The 19,018-nt window shown below is 39.5% G+C and overlaps 1 protein-coding gene across 1 annotated transcript in view; it reads right to left on the minus strand.

Moving 5' to 3' along the window:
- Positions 1-19,018, minus strand: part of HELLS (helicase, lymphoid specific) — a 49,695-nt gene that overhangs the window by 21,452 nt on the left and 9,225 nt on the right. The window contains exons 4-9 of the mRNA XM_012454813.3: positions 14,792-14,848; positions 10,152-10,188; positions 10,000-10,064; positions 4,150-4,188; positions 1,446-1,673; positions 910-1,092 (exon numbers count right to left, since the gene is read on the minus strand). Of these exons, the coding sequence (XP_012310236.1) occupies positions 910-1,092; positions 1,446-1,673; positions 4,150-4,188; positions 10,000-10,064; positions 10,152-10,188; positions 14,792-14,848 (609 nt within the window). The remainder of the gene's footprint in view (positions 1-909; positions 1,093-1,445; positions 1,674-4,149; positions 4,189-9,999; positions 10,065-10,151; positions 10,189-14,791; positions 14,849-19,018) is intronic.

Here is a 19,018-nt window from a genome sequence, read left to right on the forward strand (position 1 = left end):
GGTGGTGCACACCTGTAACCCCAGCTACTTGGGAGGCTGAGGCAGAAGAATTGCTTGAACCTGGAAGGCGGAGGTTGCAATGAGCTGAGACCGCGCCACTGCACTCCAGCCTGGTGAGAGAGCAAGAATCCATCTCAAAAAAACATATATATATATATAAAATGAGACAGGCAGTAACGCTACTTCTAGAATATATATATTTCTCATGAGGCAAAAATGCGCATAAGGGCTGGGCACGAGGGGCACAGTGGCTCACACCTATAATCCCAGCATTTTGGGAGGCCAAGGTGGGCGAATCTCTTCAGGCCAGAAGTTCAAGACCAGCCTGGTCAACATGACAAGACCCTGTCTCTACTAAATATACAAAATTAGCTGGGCATGGTGGCACATGCTTGTAGGCCCAGCTACTCAGGTGGCTGAGGCACAAGAATTGCTTCAACATGGGAGGCAGAGGTTGCAGTGAACCAAGATTACATCACTGCCCTCCAGCCTGGGCAACAGACTCCATCTCAAAAAAAAGAAAAAAATTGCAGAAGACAACATGTATAGAAAAAAAGTTAAAAAAAAAAACAACCCAGAAAACTCACTTCTCAGCCTTTAGGCTAAGATCAAGTGAAGAATAAACAGAATTTTAAATAAAAATTCTACCTAAGTCTGTCTCAGTTGAATCAAATTAACAATGCATTGAAAATCATTAGGGAATATTTCAGGAAAGATGTCAGAGATTTCCAAAACCTATTCTATATAAATTTAAATTAGGGTATTCTGCATATTAAGTAAGTCAAATCAGATGCAATAATTATACAGGAACCAATATAATTACAGAAGTTCTACAATTTAATTCCTACAACAACAAAGCAGAAGAAAACATATAAAATTATAATTTTAACATAAGGAAGCATGTCTTACATCTGGTGTAAATCTTTTGAACTCAGCCATCCAGTTAGGAAGTGTAGATAATGGGCCACAGACAAGAAAAGGTCCTGGTACTCCTCTCTGAATCATCAATGCAATTGTAGCAATGCACTGAACTGTCTTTCCCAATCCCATTTCATCTGCTAAAATGCCATTAATTCCATTTTCCCAAAGCATCTAGACAAAATAATAGATACTGCATTTAAACTCAGATATAAACACCTACAGGGTTATAATAGTTTATTTCTTCTTTTTTAAAAAAATCATACCCAAAGATGAGAATTATGTTAAAAACACCATAAATTATATAACAACACTGAAAAGTCCTTTATCAAAGCCATAAAAGCGTTGGAAGCTTTAACAAGGCAATTTCCACTTCTAAAAATTCAGGGTAAAGAAATTAGAAAGTAAGTATGCACACACAAATATGTAATAGTGAAACATGATAGAAATGACTCAAGTTGTGGTACATCACATTTCTAGGCTACTATAGAAATAAACCAGTATCTTTTATTATGACAATTCATTACCCTAAGCCATTCCATGCCTTCTACTTGGTACCATCGCATCACTCCTCCTGTGAAGTGCTTTGGTTGTTGAAAAGGTACTGGCTGACCATTACATTTCCGAACTGGGTCAAAAAAGAATTTCGCATTCTGCCTAACCGTTTGAGACAATCTATCTTTAATTATACTATTCGACTCTTCATTTTTCTGAAGATCTTCTACACAGAGATTAGTAGAAGAGGAGTTTTCATCCTGTAAAGAAAAAAGTTTAATTAGAAGTTTGATACAAAATGCTGCCGTATGCCACCATTTATCAGAAAATGTGCTAACAAAATCTACCAAGTCATTAAGTATCGAAAAATAAGACTCCATCTGGATTAAAAACTGGAGATATCGCAATCCCTCTACAAATGAAAAACCAGTAAAAAAAATAATAACAGGCCAGACACAGTGGCTAATCCTGTAATTACAGCACTTTGGGAAGCTGAGGCAGGAAGATCACCTGAGTCCAAGTGTTCAAGAGCAGCCTGGGCAACATGGTGAAACCCTGTCTCTACAAAAAATACAAAAAATTAGCTGTGCGTGGTTGCATGCAACTGCCTGTATCCCAGCTATTCGGGAAGCTGAGGATCACTTGAGCCCAGAAAGTCAAGACTGCAGTGAGCCATGAACACAACCACTACACTCCAGCCTAGGTGACAGGAGACTCTGCCTCAAAAATAAAATATAAAAATCTGAGAATAACCTTTACAAATTAAAATGATTACCAGGCATATACTTTTGAAAAGACCATTAGAATTGTACTTCTCTTCTAAACTTCTAATATTGCGCTATTCAATAACTAAACTATTACAGAGAAAATACAATACACGTAAGACTGACGAAAGATATACTTTACAAAAGAAAACATACAACCATCAAGAACATAAAAATATACTCTACTTCAGTAGTAATTAGGAAAATGAAAGTTAAAAACCACACAAGATATAATTTCTCATCTAATAAAATGGCTGAAATTAAAAAGACTAACAACATCAAATGCTGACAATGTAAGCTGAAATTTTCATACATTGCTGGTGAGAGAATAAAATGAAGCGTTTAGGAAAAAAAAATCTATACTTTCTTATGAACATACATTTGCCATATAACACAATTCCATTCCCAGGCATGCAGGAAAAAAGTATGAAAACATGTCTACACATGGACTTGTGTACAAACGATCATAGCAGCCTTACTCATAAAAGTCACAAATTGCAAACAACTCAAATGCCTATCAATAAGGAGATGGATTAGAAAATTTTAATATTCATTCAATGGAATACTAGTCAACAATAAAAAGAAACCAGTTACTAATATGCTCAACAACATAAATGAGTATCATAGACATGTTGAGTAGAAAGGAAATAATAAGTCAGCCTATAAAAGATGTACAAAGTGGCCTCCTCTGGGTTTAGAGGTGGAAAAATAATTAGAAAGACAGAAGAGATCCCTCTACAATGGAAATGTTCTATACCTTGATTTGGATGGTGGTTACACAAGTGTATGCATGTGTCAAAATTCATTAAAATACATACTTAAGAACTCTTTCTGGCAACGCGCGGTGGCTCACACCTGTAATCCCAGCACTTTGGGATGCCAAGGTGGGCAGATCACCTGAGGTCAGGAGTTCAAGACCAGCCTGGCCAATATGATGAAACCCTATCTCCACGCCCACCTGTGGTCACAGGTACTCAGGAGGCTGAAACAGGAGAATCGCTTGAACCTGCAAGGTGGAGGTTGTAGTGAGGCAAGATCACATCACTGCATTCTAGCCTGGGTGACAGAGACTCCGTCTCAAAGAAGAAAAAAAAAGAACTGTTTCTATTTCTTACTTACTGACTCTACGTTATAAAATGAGGCCAAAATCCCATAGTAAATTACAGTACATGACATTGAGACTTTTCCTGTAAAAATATAACTCAATGTTATAAAAATGACCTTGATCTTATATTTATACTAGCAGGTTATAACTGCAATCATAAAGCAGTTCTTATACTTAAAAAGGAATAAAAATCAAGACACTTATAGGATAAATTTTGGACAAAATTATATGATGACCAAACAGAGAATCTCTCATTTTATAAACATAACATTAACTTCCCAAAGGCCTAAAAAACTTTGATATGTAAATTAACTACTTGAAGTTCATATCCATTCATGAATATTTTCATGTCATGATTATTTTGCTTCCCTATGCAACCTTGTAATTTTAAGGACTTGAGCCATAAAAAAAATCAGATAACAAAGAACCTCTCTAAATAAAATGAGGGTAAGCGAAGAGTTGTCTCGAAAATCAAGCCTTCTCAAACAGAACTTTTAAGAAACTTAAAAAAATCTTTAAGATCAGAAGCAAGATTAAGGCATCCCTCACAGGTTCCATAAGACAACTAACCATTTATACCCACATGGTGTTACAAGCACTTGCATCACTGCCAGACTCAGAAGATAAAAGCACATTGCTAGACCCATAAATTAACATTTACACATCAAAAATCAGCAATAAAACACATAACTAAAGTTGATAAATAAGAAAGAATGTTAGGATATGGAAGAGGTGAATACATAGGTTTTTTTTTTTAAAGCAAAGAAACGGGATAGTGAGAAAAATGTACACTGGTGATTAAAGAAAAAGGACTAGTGACTGGGGTGTAAATGACTTCTAAATTTAATTTTATATTAAAAATCTTACCTCATTCTTTTTATTTTTTTTAACCACAGACAAAATTTCCTAGTCAATTGAGAAAACAAAAACAAAAACAAATTAATAATGTTAAGCAGTCCATTTATTTATTTATTCAACAAGCATTTATTCTGTGCTCATTTTGCCAGGAAATAAGGATGAGAGTCTCAAGATAATTAAAATACAGAGATCAAAAACTAGGGACCTTCATGCAGAAATAAGCCTACAGACATAACTAGCTCATAATATTTTATAACATTTTAAGCTAATTTGGCAACACTTATACAATGGGATAGTTCATCAAATACCGTAATTTTCCAGTTTTTTTTTTTCTTTTAATCTGAATAGATTGAGTACAAATTCACACATGGCAACAAACCTCCAGTTCCGGGGTCTACAGCCTGTAGACCAACTCCAGCTAAGCAAATATATAGGTATTTTTTTTTTTAAAGCAAAGAAAGGGTATAAACTGGAAAAAGCCTCACTTGTTTACAGTTTGTCTGTGGCTGCTTTCAAGCAACAACAGCAGAGTATAGGGTTGAGTAGTTGCCCACAAAACTACTCAAAAGAAGGCTGGGTGTGGTGGCTCACGCCTGTAATCCCAGCACTTTGAGAGGCCAAGGCAGGTGGATCACAAGGTCAGCAGTTCGAGACCAGCCTGACCAACATGGTGAAACCCCATCTCTACTAAAAATACAAAATTAGCCGGGCATGGTGTTGTGCACCTGTAATCCCAGCTACTCAGGAGACTGAGGCAGAAGAATTGCTTGAACCCAGGAGACGGAGGTTGCAGTGAGTCAAGATTGCATCACTGCACTCCAGCCTGTGTAACAGAGTGAGACTCTGTCTCAAAAAAAAAAAAAAACCAACTACTCAAAAGAGGCCGGGCGCAGTGGCTTACACCTGTAATCCCAGCACTTTGGGATGCTGAGGCTGGCAGATCACAAGGTCAGGAGTTCGAGACTAACCTGGCCAATATGATAAAACTCATCTCTAAAAAAATTAAAAAATTAGCTGGGGGTGGTGGTGCGTCCCTGTAGTCCCAGTTACTCGAGACGCTAAGGCAGAAGAATAGCTTGAACCCAGGAGGCGGAGGTTGCAATGAGACGAGATCCCGCCATTCCACTCCAGCCTGGGCAACAAACTGAGACTCAGTCTCAAAAAAACAAACAACAACAACAAAAAAAAACCTACTCAAAAGCTTAAAATATTTACTATCTGGTTATTTACAGAAAAAGTCTGCCAAACCATGTTACAGCCCACTTTAGGACTCTGTGGACAGAAATCTGAGTTTGCATTCCTGGATAAGAAGCAAAGACAAATACATTAAAAATACAGAATAAAGTGTTCTGATTTTGAAGTACCTACTACACGCTAATGGTAGGGAGACAAACAATACCTGAGTGTGTCACTGGGTGACTTAGCAAATAATTATCTTACATAAAATTGTCTAAAAAGTTGTCACCAGGCTTCATCGTTCAAGATAGTGAGGGTAGATTATAAGCAGGGAGAATACAGAAGACATAGGGGATGAAGTAGATTCAGAAGAGCATTATCAAATTTAAGATTCATATAAGAGTAAAAGGACATGTTAGTGGCTAACACACACATATATATACATGGAAATATGTATACATCATGTGTATGAAGTATTATGCATGTATAGATATTCATATACTAAGTTGATGTTAAAGGATCTTATATCAAGAACTGATAAAAGCTGTCCTGTAAAATGACTACATAAACTGAAACTCTTGGGAGAACAATTTGGAGACAAATCAAAATTTATAAATACCACGAATGAAGCATTCCTGTTAAAATTATCAAGCATGGACAACATGGTGAGACCCCCATCTCTACAAAAAAATATAAAAGTTAGCTGGGCTTGGTGGTACATTCCTGTAGTCCCACCTACTCAGGAGGATGAGCGGGGAGGATTGCCTGTGCCCAGGAGGCAGAGGTTACAATAAGCCAAGATGGTGCTACTGCACTCCAGCCTGGGCAACAGAGCAAGACCCTGTTTCAAAAAAATAAAAATAAAAAAACCCTCAATCACAAACTTCTATATTTAACTTATAGTTACAATAGTTAACTAGTTAACTTATACTTGACAGGAAACACAAGAGGCAGAGAAATCATGGGGATACAATCAGCAAAGTCTAGAATGTGGGGATACAAAATTACTTGTTTTCTTCAACAAATAATGTTTTTAAAAAAGATTAGAAATGGCCACGTGCAGTGGCTCAGGCTTGTAATCCCAGCACTTTTGTAGGCCAAGGCAGCCGGATCACAAGGTCAGGAAATCAAGACCATCCTGGCTAAGACGGTGAAATACCCCCGTCTCTACTAAAAGTACAAAAAATTAGCCGGGAGTGGTGGCACACGCCTGTAATCCCAGCTACTCAGGAAGCTGAAGCAGAGAATCACTTGAACCTGGGAGGCGGAGGTTGCAGTTAGCCGAGATGGCACCACTGCACTCAGTCTGGTGAGGCTCCATCACAAAAAAAAAAAAAAAAAAAAAAAAAAAGAACACACACAAAAAAGATGAGAGACACTGTAGATGTAAAAGAGAGCCAAGATACACATTTACACATTAGTCAAATGCAATTTATAGAACTTTTTCGGATCCTGATTTGAACTATTTTTTAAAAATCTTTCAGCTAAGCAGATCTCAGTGGGAAGTGCCTATAGTCCCTGGACTGCTACTGAGGACACTGAGGCAGGAGAATTACTTGAGCCTAGGTGTCTGACGCTGTGGTCACTATGACCATACCCGGAAATAGTCACTGCACCCCAGTCTCGGCAATACAGTGAGACCCCCATCCCTAAAAATAAAAATTAGCCTACTGAGAAATTTAAATACTAAGGAATTACTATCAACTTTCAAAAGTATAACTATTACGGTTATGATTCTAAAAAATAGTCTTGCTGAGATTTTTCTCAAAATATCCCAGAATTAAAAACTAATAAAGGTGGACAATCAATTTACTATCCCCTATACATTTGTAATTTTTGAGATTTTCCATAACACAAATAAAAAACATATACATTATACCAAAATGTTAATGATTATCTGTGTGACAGCTTTTCAGGTGATTTTCTTATATTTTGTTTATTTTCACATTTTTCATTAAGAAAATGCAATTCCTTGTGAAACCATAAAAAGTAATAGAGGGTAAGAGTAATTAAATTTCTTTTTCAGAAAAACCAATCTGGTACTTTTGACAATAAATGAGAGCCAGATTAGGATTATAGAAGTCAATTAACTCCTGATTTCAGGAGATCCACCAGCCTCAGCCTCCCTAGATGCTGGGATTAGAGTGAGCCACTGTGCCCAGCCTAAAAGTGTTTTTTAAACTGCAAGTTGAGTAGATACCATAATCAATTTTAGTGGGCCTTGACTTTTTTTTTTTTTTTTTTGGAGACAGTGTCTTGCTCTGTTGCCCAGGCTGGAGTGCAGTGGCTTGATCTCAGCTCACTGCAACCTCCGACTCCCAGGTTCTAGCAATCTTCCTGCCTTAGCCTCCTGAGTTGCTGGGACTACAGATGCATACTACCGCACCCAGCTGACTTTTGTATTTTTAGTAGAGATGAGGTTTCACCATGTTGGCCAGACTGGTTTCAAACTCCTGGCCTCACGTGACCAACACGTCTCAGCCTCCCAATGTTTTGAGATTACAGGTGTGAGCCACAGCACTTGGCCCCTTGACTTATTTTTAAATGAAAAACTATCACTGCAACCCTAGAGAAAAGGAAAGGTATTATATAAAATTTTCTTATGAAGATTTAAAGAGTTTGAACTTCAGGTAAAAGAACAACAGTAGACAACATGGTTGTGCTATTTTTTAATATAAGAATGTGGTCAGCCATGGTGCCTCACGCCTGTAATCCCAGTACTTTGGGAGACCAAGGCAGGAGGATCATCTGAGGTCAGGAGTTAAAGACTATCCTGGCCAACATGGCAAAACCCTGTATCTACTAAAAATACAAAAAATTAGCTGGGCATAGTGGTAGGCAACTTCTCGGAGCCTGAGGCATAAGAATCACTTGAACCTGGGAGGCAGAGGTTGCAACAGTGAGCCTAGATCACACTATTGCCCTACAGCCTGGGGTACAGAGGGAGACTGTCTTCAAGGAAAAACAAATAAGAACGTGACACATTAAAAACATGCTAAGAAACATTTAAGGTTTGTCAGAACTGAAGATGCTCTAATTCATTCATATTTTGATGTAAAAAGTGAGAAAAGAAAAAAAGAATCTGGTTTCAGAAATAAGCATATGATTTTAGTTTTGTAAAAGTCTTCAACAAGGAAAATGAATAAAGTTCTTAAGGTTAGGGGTTATAAAAATTTAAATTATAGTAATAATTTCTGACTAGGCCAGATTCACACTCCTTTAACAGCTGGTACCATCTTCTTCCCTAAAATACCTCTCTGCTCTGGTCGATAGTGTCTTTACTACCCCACCCTTTCCCCCAACCTCTCTGCAACATATTAGATGTATTTTTTTTTTTTTTTGAAACGGGAGTCTTGCTGTCACCCAACCTAGAGTGCAAAGGTGAGCTCTCAGCTTATCGAAACCTCCGCCTCCCAGGATTAAGCGATTCTCCTACCTTAGCCTCCCAAGTAGCTGGGATTATAGGTGTGCACCACCACACCCGGCTAATTTTTGTATTTTTAAGTAGAGCTGGGGTTTCACCATGTTGGGCAGGGTGCTCTTGAACCCCTGACCTCGTGATCCACGCGACTCAGCCTCCCAAAGTGCTGGGATTACAGGCATGAGCCACTATACCCAGCTATTAGATGTAATTTTAAGCTCTATTCCCACACCTGCTGTTTCCACAGTTCCTGGCAAAATGCTATATAAGTCCACCAGGTACTTAAGCACAAGATAATTGGTAGTCAGAGCTATTACTGTTAGCTATAATAACCCAAATAAGAAAACCAGCATAAGGCAGGGCACACTGGCTCACACCTGTATTCTCAGGGAGGCTGACACAAGAGGATTGTTTGAACCCAGGAGTTCGAGTAGCCTAGGCAACATGAGACCTCATCAGTACAAAAAATTTAAAAATTAGCCAGCTGTACATGATGTCACACACCTGTAGTCCCAGCTACTCAGGGAGCTGAGGTAGGAGATCACTTGAGCCTATGAGGTGGAGGCTGAGGTGAGCTGCAACTGTGCCACTGTACTACAGCCTGAGTCACAGAGTGATACCCTGTCTTAAAAAAAGAAAGAAAAGAAGAAAGGAAAAGGAAGATAGAAAGGTAGGAAGGAAGAAAAGAAAGAAAAAAGAAAACCAGAACAACCTAAAAGTATAAGCCTATTTGCCACTTTAAAAATAAAAGGACGGGAGTGGTGGCTCACACCTGTAATCCCAGGACTTTGGGAGACTGAGGTGGGCAGATCACCTGAGGTCAGGTGCTCCAGACCAGCCTGGCCAACACGATGAAACCCTATTTCTACTAAAAATTAAAAAATGAGCTGGGCAGGGTGGTGGGCACCTGTAATCACAGCTACTCAGGAGGCAGAAGCAGGAGAATCGCTTGAACTCATAAGATGGAGTTTGCGGTGAGCCGAGACTGTGTCCCAGCATGGGCCACAGAGCTCCATTTCAACAAAAAAAGAAAAGTCTATGAAGGTCAGATGACATTAGTTTCAGATTAGTCTTAAGTCTACCCAAGGTTGGTAGATAGCTTCAAACATTTTGGCAGCTTCACCTATAAATGATACATAATATTAAATTAAAAACATATTTGATGTGATATAGAATATTCAATCCTTACAGCTTTAAGGTGGTTCAAAACCTACATTTTACTCAACATCAAATATTAGGTGCCCTCTCCATTTTATTTTTACCTCTTTTGACATGACCTCTGAAATATTGTATGATTCATCTTCTCTTCCTCTTTTCTTTCTTATGACTATAAAAAAAGAATATTTTGTTTTTTATAGCAATTAAAATAGAAATATAAACACATATTCTTCAAAACTGCAATAAGGATGTTTACCTGGCTTCTCTTCACTTGAGTCAATTGAATTTTTACCCTACAAAACAAGGATTCAGAATATTATTTTTACTAAGGACCTTTATGGTATTGTACATTAAAAGGCACTGATTAACTTGAGAAAAAAGTTTCTTAGTTAAGCCACATCCAATTTTTCACTATTATACTTACATGCATGTAATCTTTTTCTGTATTTCCCTACAACTTGCTCATAATTTCTGCTTTTTTCCAAGTGCTGTATTTCTGTCAATCTTTTTTTCCATTTAGAAGAGAAATTTCAAAATTAAACACAGTTGGCAATTTGTTTGTTTTTTTTTTCTGGAGACGGAGTTTCACTCTTGTCACCCAGGCTAAAGTGCAATGGCGCGATCTTGGCTCGCTGCAACCTCTGCCTCCTGGGTTCAAGCGATTCCCCTGCCTCAGCCGCCCGAGTAGCTGGGACTACAGGCGCTCACCACTATACCCGGCTAATTTTTGTATTTTTAGTAGAGATGGGGTTTTACCATGTTGGCCAGGCGGGTCTCGAGCTCCTAACACCAGGTCATCTGCCCACCTAAGCCTCTCACAGTGCTGGGATTACAGGTGTGAGCCACTGCATCCAGCCCACAGTTGGCATTTTTATTTAGAAATCCCATGTACATCTGGCTGGGTGCGGTGGCTCACGCCTGTAATCCCAGCACTTTGAGAGGCCAAGGTGGGTGGATCACAAGGTCAGGAGATCAAGACCATCCTGGCCAACATGCTGAAATCCCGTCACTACTGAAATACAAAAAAATTAGCCGGGCATGGTGGCGAGCACCTGCAGTCCCAGCTACTTGGGAGGCTAAGGCAGGGGAATCACTTGAACCCAGGAAGCGGAGGTTGCAATGAGCCAAGATTGTGCCACTGTACTCTGGCAATGGAGTGACACTTCCATCTCAAAAAAAAAAAAAAATACCTAGTACACCTTTAACTGTACATCATGTTAAAATATTCAATAGGGGCTGGGTGCGGTGGCTCACACCTGTAATCCCAGCACTTTGGGAGGCCGAGGAGGGTGGATCACGAGGTCAAGAGATCGAGATCATCCTGGTCAAAATGGTGAAACCCCGTCTCTACTAAAAATACAAAAAATTAGCTGGGCATGATGGCGTGTGCCTGTAATCCCAGCTACTCAGGAGGCTGAGGCAGGAGAATTGCCTGAACCCAGGAGGCGGAGGTTGCGGTGAGCTGAGATTGCGCCATTGCACTCCAGCCTGGGTAACAAGAGCAAAACTCCGTCTCAAAAAAAAAAGATATTCTATTGAATATCTTGAGTATTGAAGGAATATTCACTGTGAATGAAATTCATACATTAACTACAACTCAAAGTAGAAATAAAAGAGAATACTAATAGAAATTTATTAATGTGGAAGGCAAGAGAAATGAGATGTTAAAAAAAAGTTTCCGGCCAGGTGCAGTGGCTCACACCTATAATCCCAGCACTTTAGGAGGACTAGGTAGTAGGACTGCTTGAAGCCAGGAGTGCAAGACCAGCTTGAGAAACAAAGCAAGACACCCACTCTATAAAAACTTTAAAAATTAGCTAAGCATGGTGGTATGCACCTGTAGTCTCAGCTACTCAGGAGGCTGAGTTGGGAAGATGGCTTGAGCCCAGGAGTTCAAAGCCACAGTGAGCTACTACGGTGTTAGGGCACTCTAGGCTGGGCTAATGAGACATCACCTCTAAAAAAATTTTTTTAAGTTTCAAAATAAGAGTTGGGAAAGTATTATATCAAGAATAGGTGAACAACATGTACGATAAATCAAAATGACAAAAATATATATAATGAATTTTAAAATTGTTACAAAGTCTGAAGATTAAACAAGAAAATACTGAAAAAGAACTGGTGCGATTAGACTAGGCAGAATTTAATAGCTGATATCTTTAGGAAAAATGCAGAGGGGGAAAAAAATCAAAACCCTGGTATAAAAAGCTATGTGGAACTGGCCAGGCAAAGTGGTTCACACTTGTAATCCCAGCATTTTGGAAGGCCAACGTGGGTGGATCACCTGTGATCAGGAGTTCAAGACCAGCCTGGTCAACATGGTGAAACCCCGTCTTTACTAAAAATACAAAAATTAGCCAGGCATGGTGGCGAGCGCCTGTAATCCCAGCTACTTGGGAGGCTGAGGCAGTAGAATCGCTTGAACCCAGGAGGCAGAGGTTGCAGTGAGCCAAGATCAAGCCATTGCACTCCAGCCTGGGGTACAAGAGCGAGACTTCACTTCAAAAAAAAAAAAAAAAAAAAATTAGGTGAAATAAAGTGAAGGATATATTGTGTATATTAAATTAACAGGTTAAAGAGCAGAGAAGAAATGACTACGCCAATAAAATTATTGTATAAATAAAAACATGTTCTTCAAGCCCTTGGAAAGGCCAGGTGTGCTAGGTCACATCTGTAATCCCAGCACTTTGGGAGGCCAAGGCAGGGGTACGGGTGAGGGTGGGGGTGGGGGTGGGGGAGGATAGCTTGAGCCCAGGAGTTTGAGACCAGCCTGGGCAACATAGTGAAGCCCTCTCTGTATGAAAATAATAATCTTAAAAGCCCTAGGTAAGTCTCTGGAGCTAGCAAATGAGTTAAGTATCAGCAGGCGGTTTTTTTTTTTTTTTTTTTTGGAAAAAGTCTTGCTCTGTTGCCCAGGGTACAGTCTAATAGCAAGAACTCAGCTCACTGCAACCTCCACCTCCCAGGTTCAAGCGATTTTCCTGCATCAGCCTCCAGAGTAGCTGGGATTACAGAGACCTGCCATCATGCCCGGCTAATTTTTGTATTTTTAATGGAGACTGGTTTCACCATGATGGGCAGGTTGGTCTCAAACTCTTGACCTCAGGTGATCTGCCTGCCTTGGCCTCCCAAAGTGCTGGGATTACAGACATGAGTCACCGCACCCGGCCCATTTCTTTTTTTTTTTTTTTAATACTCTTTCTCAGTAGACTCAGTATTACCAGTTTTAGTTATTTATTTATTTTGGAACAGAGTCTCCCTCTGTTGCACAGACTGGAGCGCAGTGACGCAATCTCGGCTCACTGCAACCTCCACCTGCCGTGTTCAAGTGATACTCATACCTCAGCCTCTCAAGTAGCTGGGACTACAGGCACGCACCACCACACCCAGCTAATTTTTGTATTTTTAGCAGAGACAGGGTCTCATCATGTTGACCAGGCTGGTCTCAAACTCCCGGCCTCAAGGAATCCACGTGTCTCAGCTTCCCAAAGTATTATCAGCATGAGTCACCATGCCTAGCAGAATTACCTAGTATTACAGGCATGAGCCACCAGGCCTAGCAGAATTACCAGTTTTAAACAATGGGTTTTGTTGCAAAATACTTTATCAGGCATTTTAACATCACCATTAACTAGCCTAAGAATCGAATAACTGGACTTAAAAACTACCCTAGCTATTCTGCCTACTGGCATTTTGATATTTCCTATTAAAGGCAGTTTAGCATAGAAACTAAGTGGAAGCTCTTAAACTAATCCTGGGTTCAAATCCACAATTTTCAGCAAGTTAGCATCAGCTCTCACACTCTGCAGTACTTGTGGTTCAATAAAATCACTATGACAATACTGACTCATTGCCCCTAGGAAAAATACAAGCTTGAGTCTGACTCTGGTTATGATATTTTCAAGCAAACAATACATAACCCTGATTTGTGTTTCTGTTTTTAAAGATATCTTATATAATATATATGTTGATTAATATTGAACTCAGGGCCAACAGCACTGTACCTCATGCCTAAATGAAGCTTACTCAAGACATACTTTCTCCATAAGGCACATCACAGCTTTTTTGTACTTAGAAACACTAGACAGGACTTTGGCACAACAGTTGAGGGCCACTTTAACAGCAAAATCACCAGGCAAAATCATAAAAAATGCAAAAATAATGATGCTAAATAAAGACCATGAAAAGGACATATGCTTGACATACATATGGTAGCTGAAACAAAGCACAGCAACCCATGTTTAAGGTCAGCATTGGTAGACTACAATTTTTTGCTGCTCTGCACATAAGTGTGTATGTAAACGATCATGATGGTGTCAGGAATCTTGACTTTGGGGTTACAAATAAATTTAAGTGAGTAGGTGAATTCACAAATACAGAATCCATGAATAATGAGGAATGATGTTCTTTATCTTCTTGCATCAGCCTCTGTTTATGTAAAATGGGGGAAAAAACAGTACCTTTACCTAAGAAGAACTGTTGTAAGAATAAGAGAAGACATGATAGCACACCTGACACACAATAAGTACTCAATAAATGTAACCTTTATTATTTCTCTTTTAACTAGCACAACTTCACTATGCGCTCCAAATAAAATGGTTACTTATAAAATGCCTTGAAGTTTAAATTTGCAGATTCTTTCCATTAAGCAAGTCAAACTGTGTCACCATCCAAAATAATCCACGGAATAAGAAACTAAAGGATCATACTTTTGCTCTTTCTCCATTTCTTAAATAGTGAGGAATAGATTTTACATGTTTCTGCATTGCTTGTATCAAAGTTAGGTTTATTACTCAACAAAGTTAAAACTAAACAGACAATCAAAAAAGTCAGAAAAATACAAAAGTATGTCTTCAATATTTAAATGACAAAAAATATTCTGGCTGGCTATATTACCTTTTTAACTTTTAAAGACTCCTTTTTTCTCTCCAATTTTTCTTTCTTCTTCTGTTCCTGTAAGATAAATTTTTCTTATGTCACAAGTGGGAAGTGCAACATGAAAAAAAAAACACATATATCAATTCTGAAATAACTTATGTTTACAATGAAGAAACTAAGGTCTATCATAATTAAAAAACAGGGAGGAACTTGCCTTTGTGGAGTAATGGGACAGACTTATCCTCCTGCCTTAAACAACTAAAATCCAGATAACATTTATTAAACAATGGTTTTCAAGCAACATGCAGTAACAGACTATAAACACTGACAAAAGGGAAACAAGGTTAATCTTCTGACTGCCCAGCTTACTGCCTGATACAATTTTAAAGCACAGATAATGGAGAAAAATCCAAACAGAGCTCAACAGTCTCTTTGTGTTGAGGAGACAGAATCCAAAACTTAAGAGCAGTAGCATTCCCAGGGTCAAGTACCAGAGAGGACAAAGATGCACAAAGCCAGCTGTTATCTCTGTCTCAGGCTGAGTACTGACAAGTGCATGGTAACCAAGACCAGAAGAGTCACCAGAAAGAAGCAGGTGGAACCTCTCTTGTTCCAAGGGGTCAGGCATAATAAGGTATACCTCACATTCTCTCAGCCAAAGTAGAAAGTCCTCTTAATATACAGGGCATCAATCAAGTAGAGTGCTCAGAAAAGGGATCAACTTATTCCTAGACTAAAAGCTATTCTAGACATACCGTCACAAATTTTTAAGACACCAAAAAATTCAAACCATTTCCAAGAGGTGGTGAAAGGGGTAGATGCTACGTAACTCATTAAGTTGAGTATTTGTTTTTCCATTTGTCTTATTTTACCATAAAAAATAAAAGGGTTTCAAACAAAGAAAAAAGGAGATTTGACAAACAGCAAAATTTCAATTGATAATTGTTAAATGTGGGTGACGGGAACACAGGGACTTACTGCATTCTCTCAATTTGCACAAGTTTTTAAATCCTCATAACAGTGTAGTGGAAAGACAAACAATAAATACAATAAATGATGTATATCAGATGAAAAGTGCAATGGGAAGAAAAGAACAAGGTAAAGAGAATCAAATGTGTTAGCAACTTTCTTAAAATTGTGAGAACAGGTCTCATCTAGAAACCGTTTCAGTCAAAGCTCAAAGATGAAGTTAAGCCATGCAGCTATTTAGAGGAAGAAGGTTCCAGGCAGAAAATAGCAACCACAAAAGCCCAAGACAGGAGGTCTGAATGGTAATGGGATTAAGAAAGGCAGTCAAATTGCTTACAGACATATAGACATTATCAGGACTTTCACTTTTCAGAAACAACATAAGCTAGGAGATAGTGTAACATCTTTAAAGTACTCCAAGAAATAAAGTACTGAAGAAAAAAATTCTTTACCCAGTAAAAATCTATTTCAAAAATGAAAGTAAGTGAACATATCCAATGAAAGCTAAAAGAACCTATCACCAACAGAAAATGCAAATGAAGCTATAGTAACAGAAAACAGAGCAATTAGCTATCTGTGGATAGAACATGGGGTACAGATGAGGGAGAAGAATTATACATGAGCAGAAAGAATTCTTTGGAATCAGTGGGTATGTCCACTATCATGATTGTTATGGCTTCACAAGTATATCCATATAACAAAACTTAGGGAATTGTACATTTTAAATATGTGCAGTTTAGTGTATGTGAATTACACCCTAATAATGACATTTTAAAAATGTAATCCTTCTCACGAATACAAAGAATGACCCACTGAAAGACACAACATGAGTAAATCTCAAAAATATGCTGAGCAAAAGTAACAAGACAAAGAATGCATATCTGAAAGAATATTGAGAAAAAAACAAACTCAGTTTCTCCCTACATACTCAACAATCAACACAAAAGACTTCTGTGACCCAACGTGTGGGGGTTTTGCCTGTACACCCAACAAGCTTATCTGCAGTGATACCAGCTGGGTGTCCTCTACTGGAATTCAATTCTGACACACACTATGTACCGGGTGATAGAATCATATCCCACAGGTTGAGGGTTCAGTCACCAAGACTTTCCCTACGAACTTCAGATGCCAATCACAAGGCCCAAGTTGTTTTACCTGTACTTCTGACTGAATAGCTATAAATCAGGGTTCCGACAAGCCCCTCTTTGGGTTTGACTAATTTGCTAGAGGAGCTCACAGAACTCAAAGAAACATTAATGTTTACTGGTTTATTATAAAGAATACGACACTCTGGGGGCAGTGGCTCACACCTGTAATCCCAGCACTTTATGAGGCCAGGATAGGTGGATCACTTGAGCCTAGGAGTTCCAGACAAGCCTCGGCAACATGGCAAAACTGTGTCTCTACAAAAAATACAAAAATAAGACAGACATAACGGTGTGCTCCTGCAGTCCCAGCTACTGGGGAGGCCGAGGTGGAAGGAATGCTTGAACTGAGTAGTCGGAGATTGCAGCTGAGATGGTACACTACACACAAGCCTGGGCAACAGAGTAAGATTCTGTCTCAAAAAAATAAAAATATTACAAAGGATTCAGATGAACACAAGAGGAAGAGATGTACAGAAGCAGCGCAGAGCTTCTGTACCCTTTCTGGGTGCACCACCCTCTCCAGGAACCTCCATGTGTTCAGCTCTCCAGGAGTTCTCCAAACCCTGTCCTTTTGGGTTGTTTTATTTTTATTTATTTTATTTATGTTTGAGACACAGTCTCACTTGGTTGCCCAGGTTAGAGTCCAGTGGTGTGATCTCGGCTCACTGCAATCTCTGCCTCCTGAGTTCAAGTGATTCCCCTGGGTTCTAGCGATCCTTCTGCCTCAGCCTCCCAAGTACTTGGGGTACAGACACGTACCACCATGCCCGGTTAACTTTCATATTTTTGATAGAGATGGGTTTTCACCATGTTGCTCAGGCTGGTGTCGAACTCCTGGGCTCAAGTGATCCGCCCGTCTTGGCCTTCCAAAGTGCTGGGATTACAGGCCTGAGACACCGTGTCCAGCCTGCTTTATTTTTGAGACAGGGTCTTCCTCTGTCACCCAGACTAGAGTGCAGTGGTGCCATCACGGTTCACTGCAGCCTCAATCTTCTGGGCTCAAGCAATCCTCCTGCCTCAGCCTCCCAAGTAGCTGGGACTACAGGAACCTAGCTTATTTTTCTATTTTCGGTATAGATAGAATTTTGCCATGTTGTCCAGGCTGGTCTCAAACTTCCCAGCTCAAGCAATCTGCCTACCTAGGCCTCCCAAAGTGCTGGGGTTAGAGGCATGACCCACACCCAGCCCTTCTGGGTTTTTAATGAAGGCTTCATAACATAGGCATGATGATTAGTCTCTCTTCTTTTCCTCAAGATTGAGGGTGAGGCTAAATTCTAACCCTCTAATCCAGGCTTTCTAGTACCTAAACCATCGATCATTAGCATTAAAAAAGCCACTAATATTTCGAAGATTCCAGGGATTTCAAGAGTTGTATACCAGGAAATGGTGATGAAGACCAACTATTTACTCACCATAGTACAATACCATGATTTAATTTATAGAATTTTCTAGGGAAAAACAATAATGGTCTATAGTGACATAAAGCAGATCAGTGGTTGCTGGACACCAGCCGTGGGGATCACTGACAGCACAAAACAACTTTTTGGAGTTCATGGAAATGCACTGTGTCTTGATTGTGCTGGTGGTTACACAGGTCTATATGTTTACTAGTCAAACTCAGCAAACTGTAAACTTAAAATCCGTACATTTTATTGTATAAAATGTACACGTCAATAAAGCTATTTTTGTTTGTTTGTTTGAGACAAGAGTTTTGCTCTTGTTGCCTAGGCTAGAGTACAACGGCGCAATCTCAGCTCACTGCAACCTCTGCCTCCCAGGTTCAAGTCATTCACCTGCCTCAGCCTCACAAGTAGCTGGGATTACAGGCATGCGCAACCACGCCCGGCTAATTTTGTTTTTGTTTTTGTTTTTGTTTTTTTTGAGACGGAGTTTCGCTCTTGTTACCCAGGCTGGAGTGCAGTGGCACGATCTCGGCTCACCGCAACCTCCGTCTCCCGGGTTCAAGCAATTCTCCTGCCTCAGCCTCCCGAGTAGCTGGGACTACAGGTGTGCGCCACCATGCCCAGCTAATTTTTGTATTTTTAGTAGAGACGGGGTTTCACCATGTTGACCAGGATGGTCTCGATCTCTTGACCTCGTGATCCACCCGTCTCGGCCTACCAAAGTG

This window comes from Aotus nancymaae, unplaced genomic scaffold (genome assembly GCF_030222135.1).
Source record: "Aotus nancymaae isolate 86718 unplaced genomic scaffold, 86718_ANA_hifiasm-v0.15.2.pri h1tg000010l, whole genome shotgun sequence".
Classification (NCBI taxonomy): Eukaryota; Metazoa; Chordata; class Mammalia; order Primates; family Aotidae; genus Aotus; species Aotus nancymaae.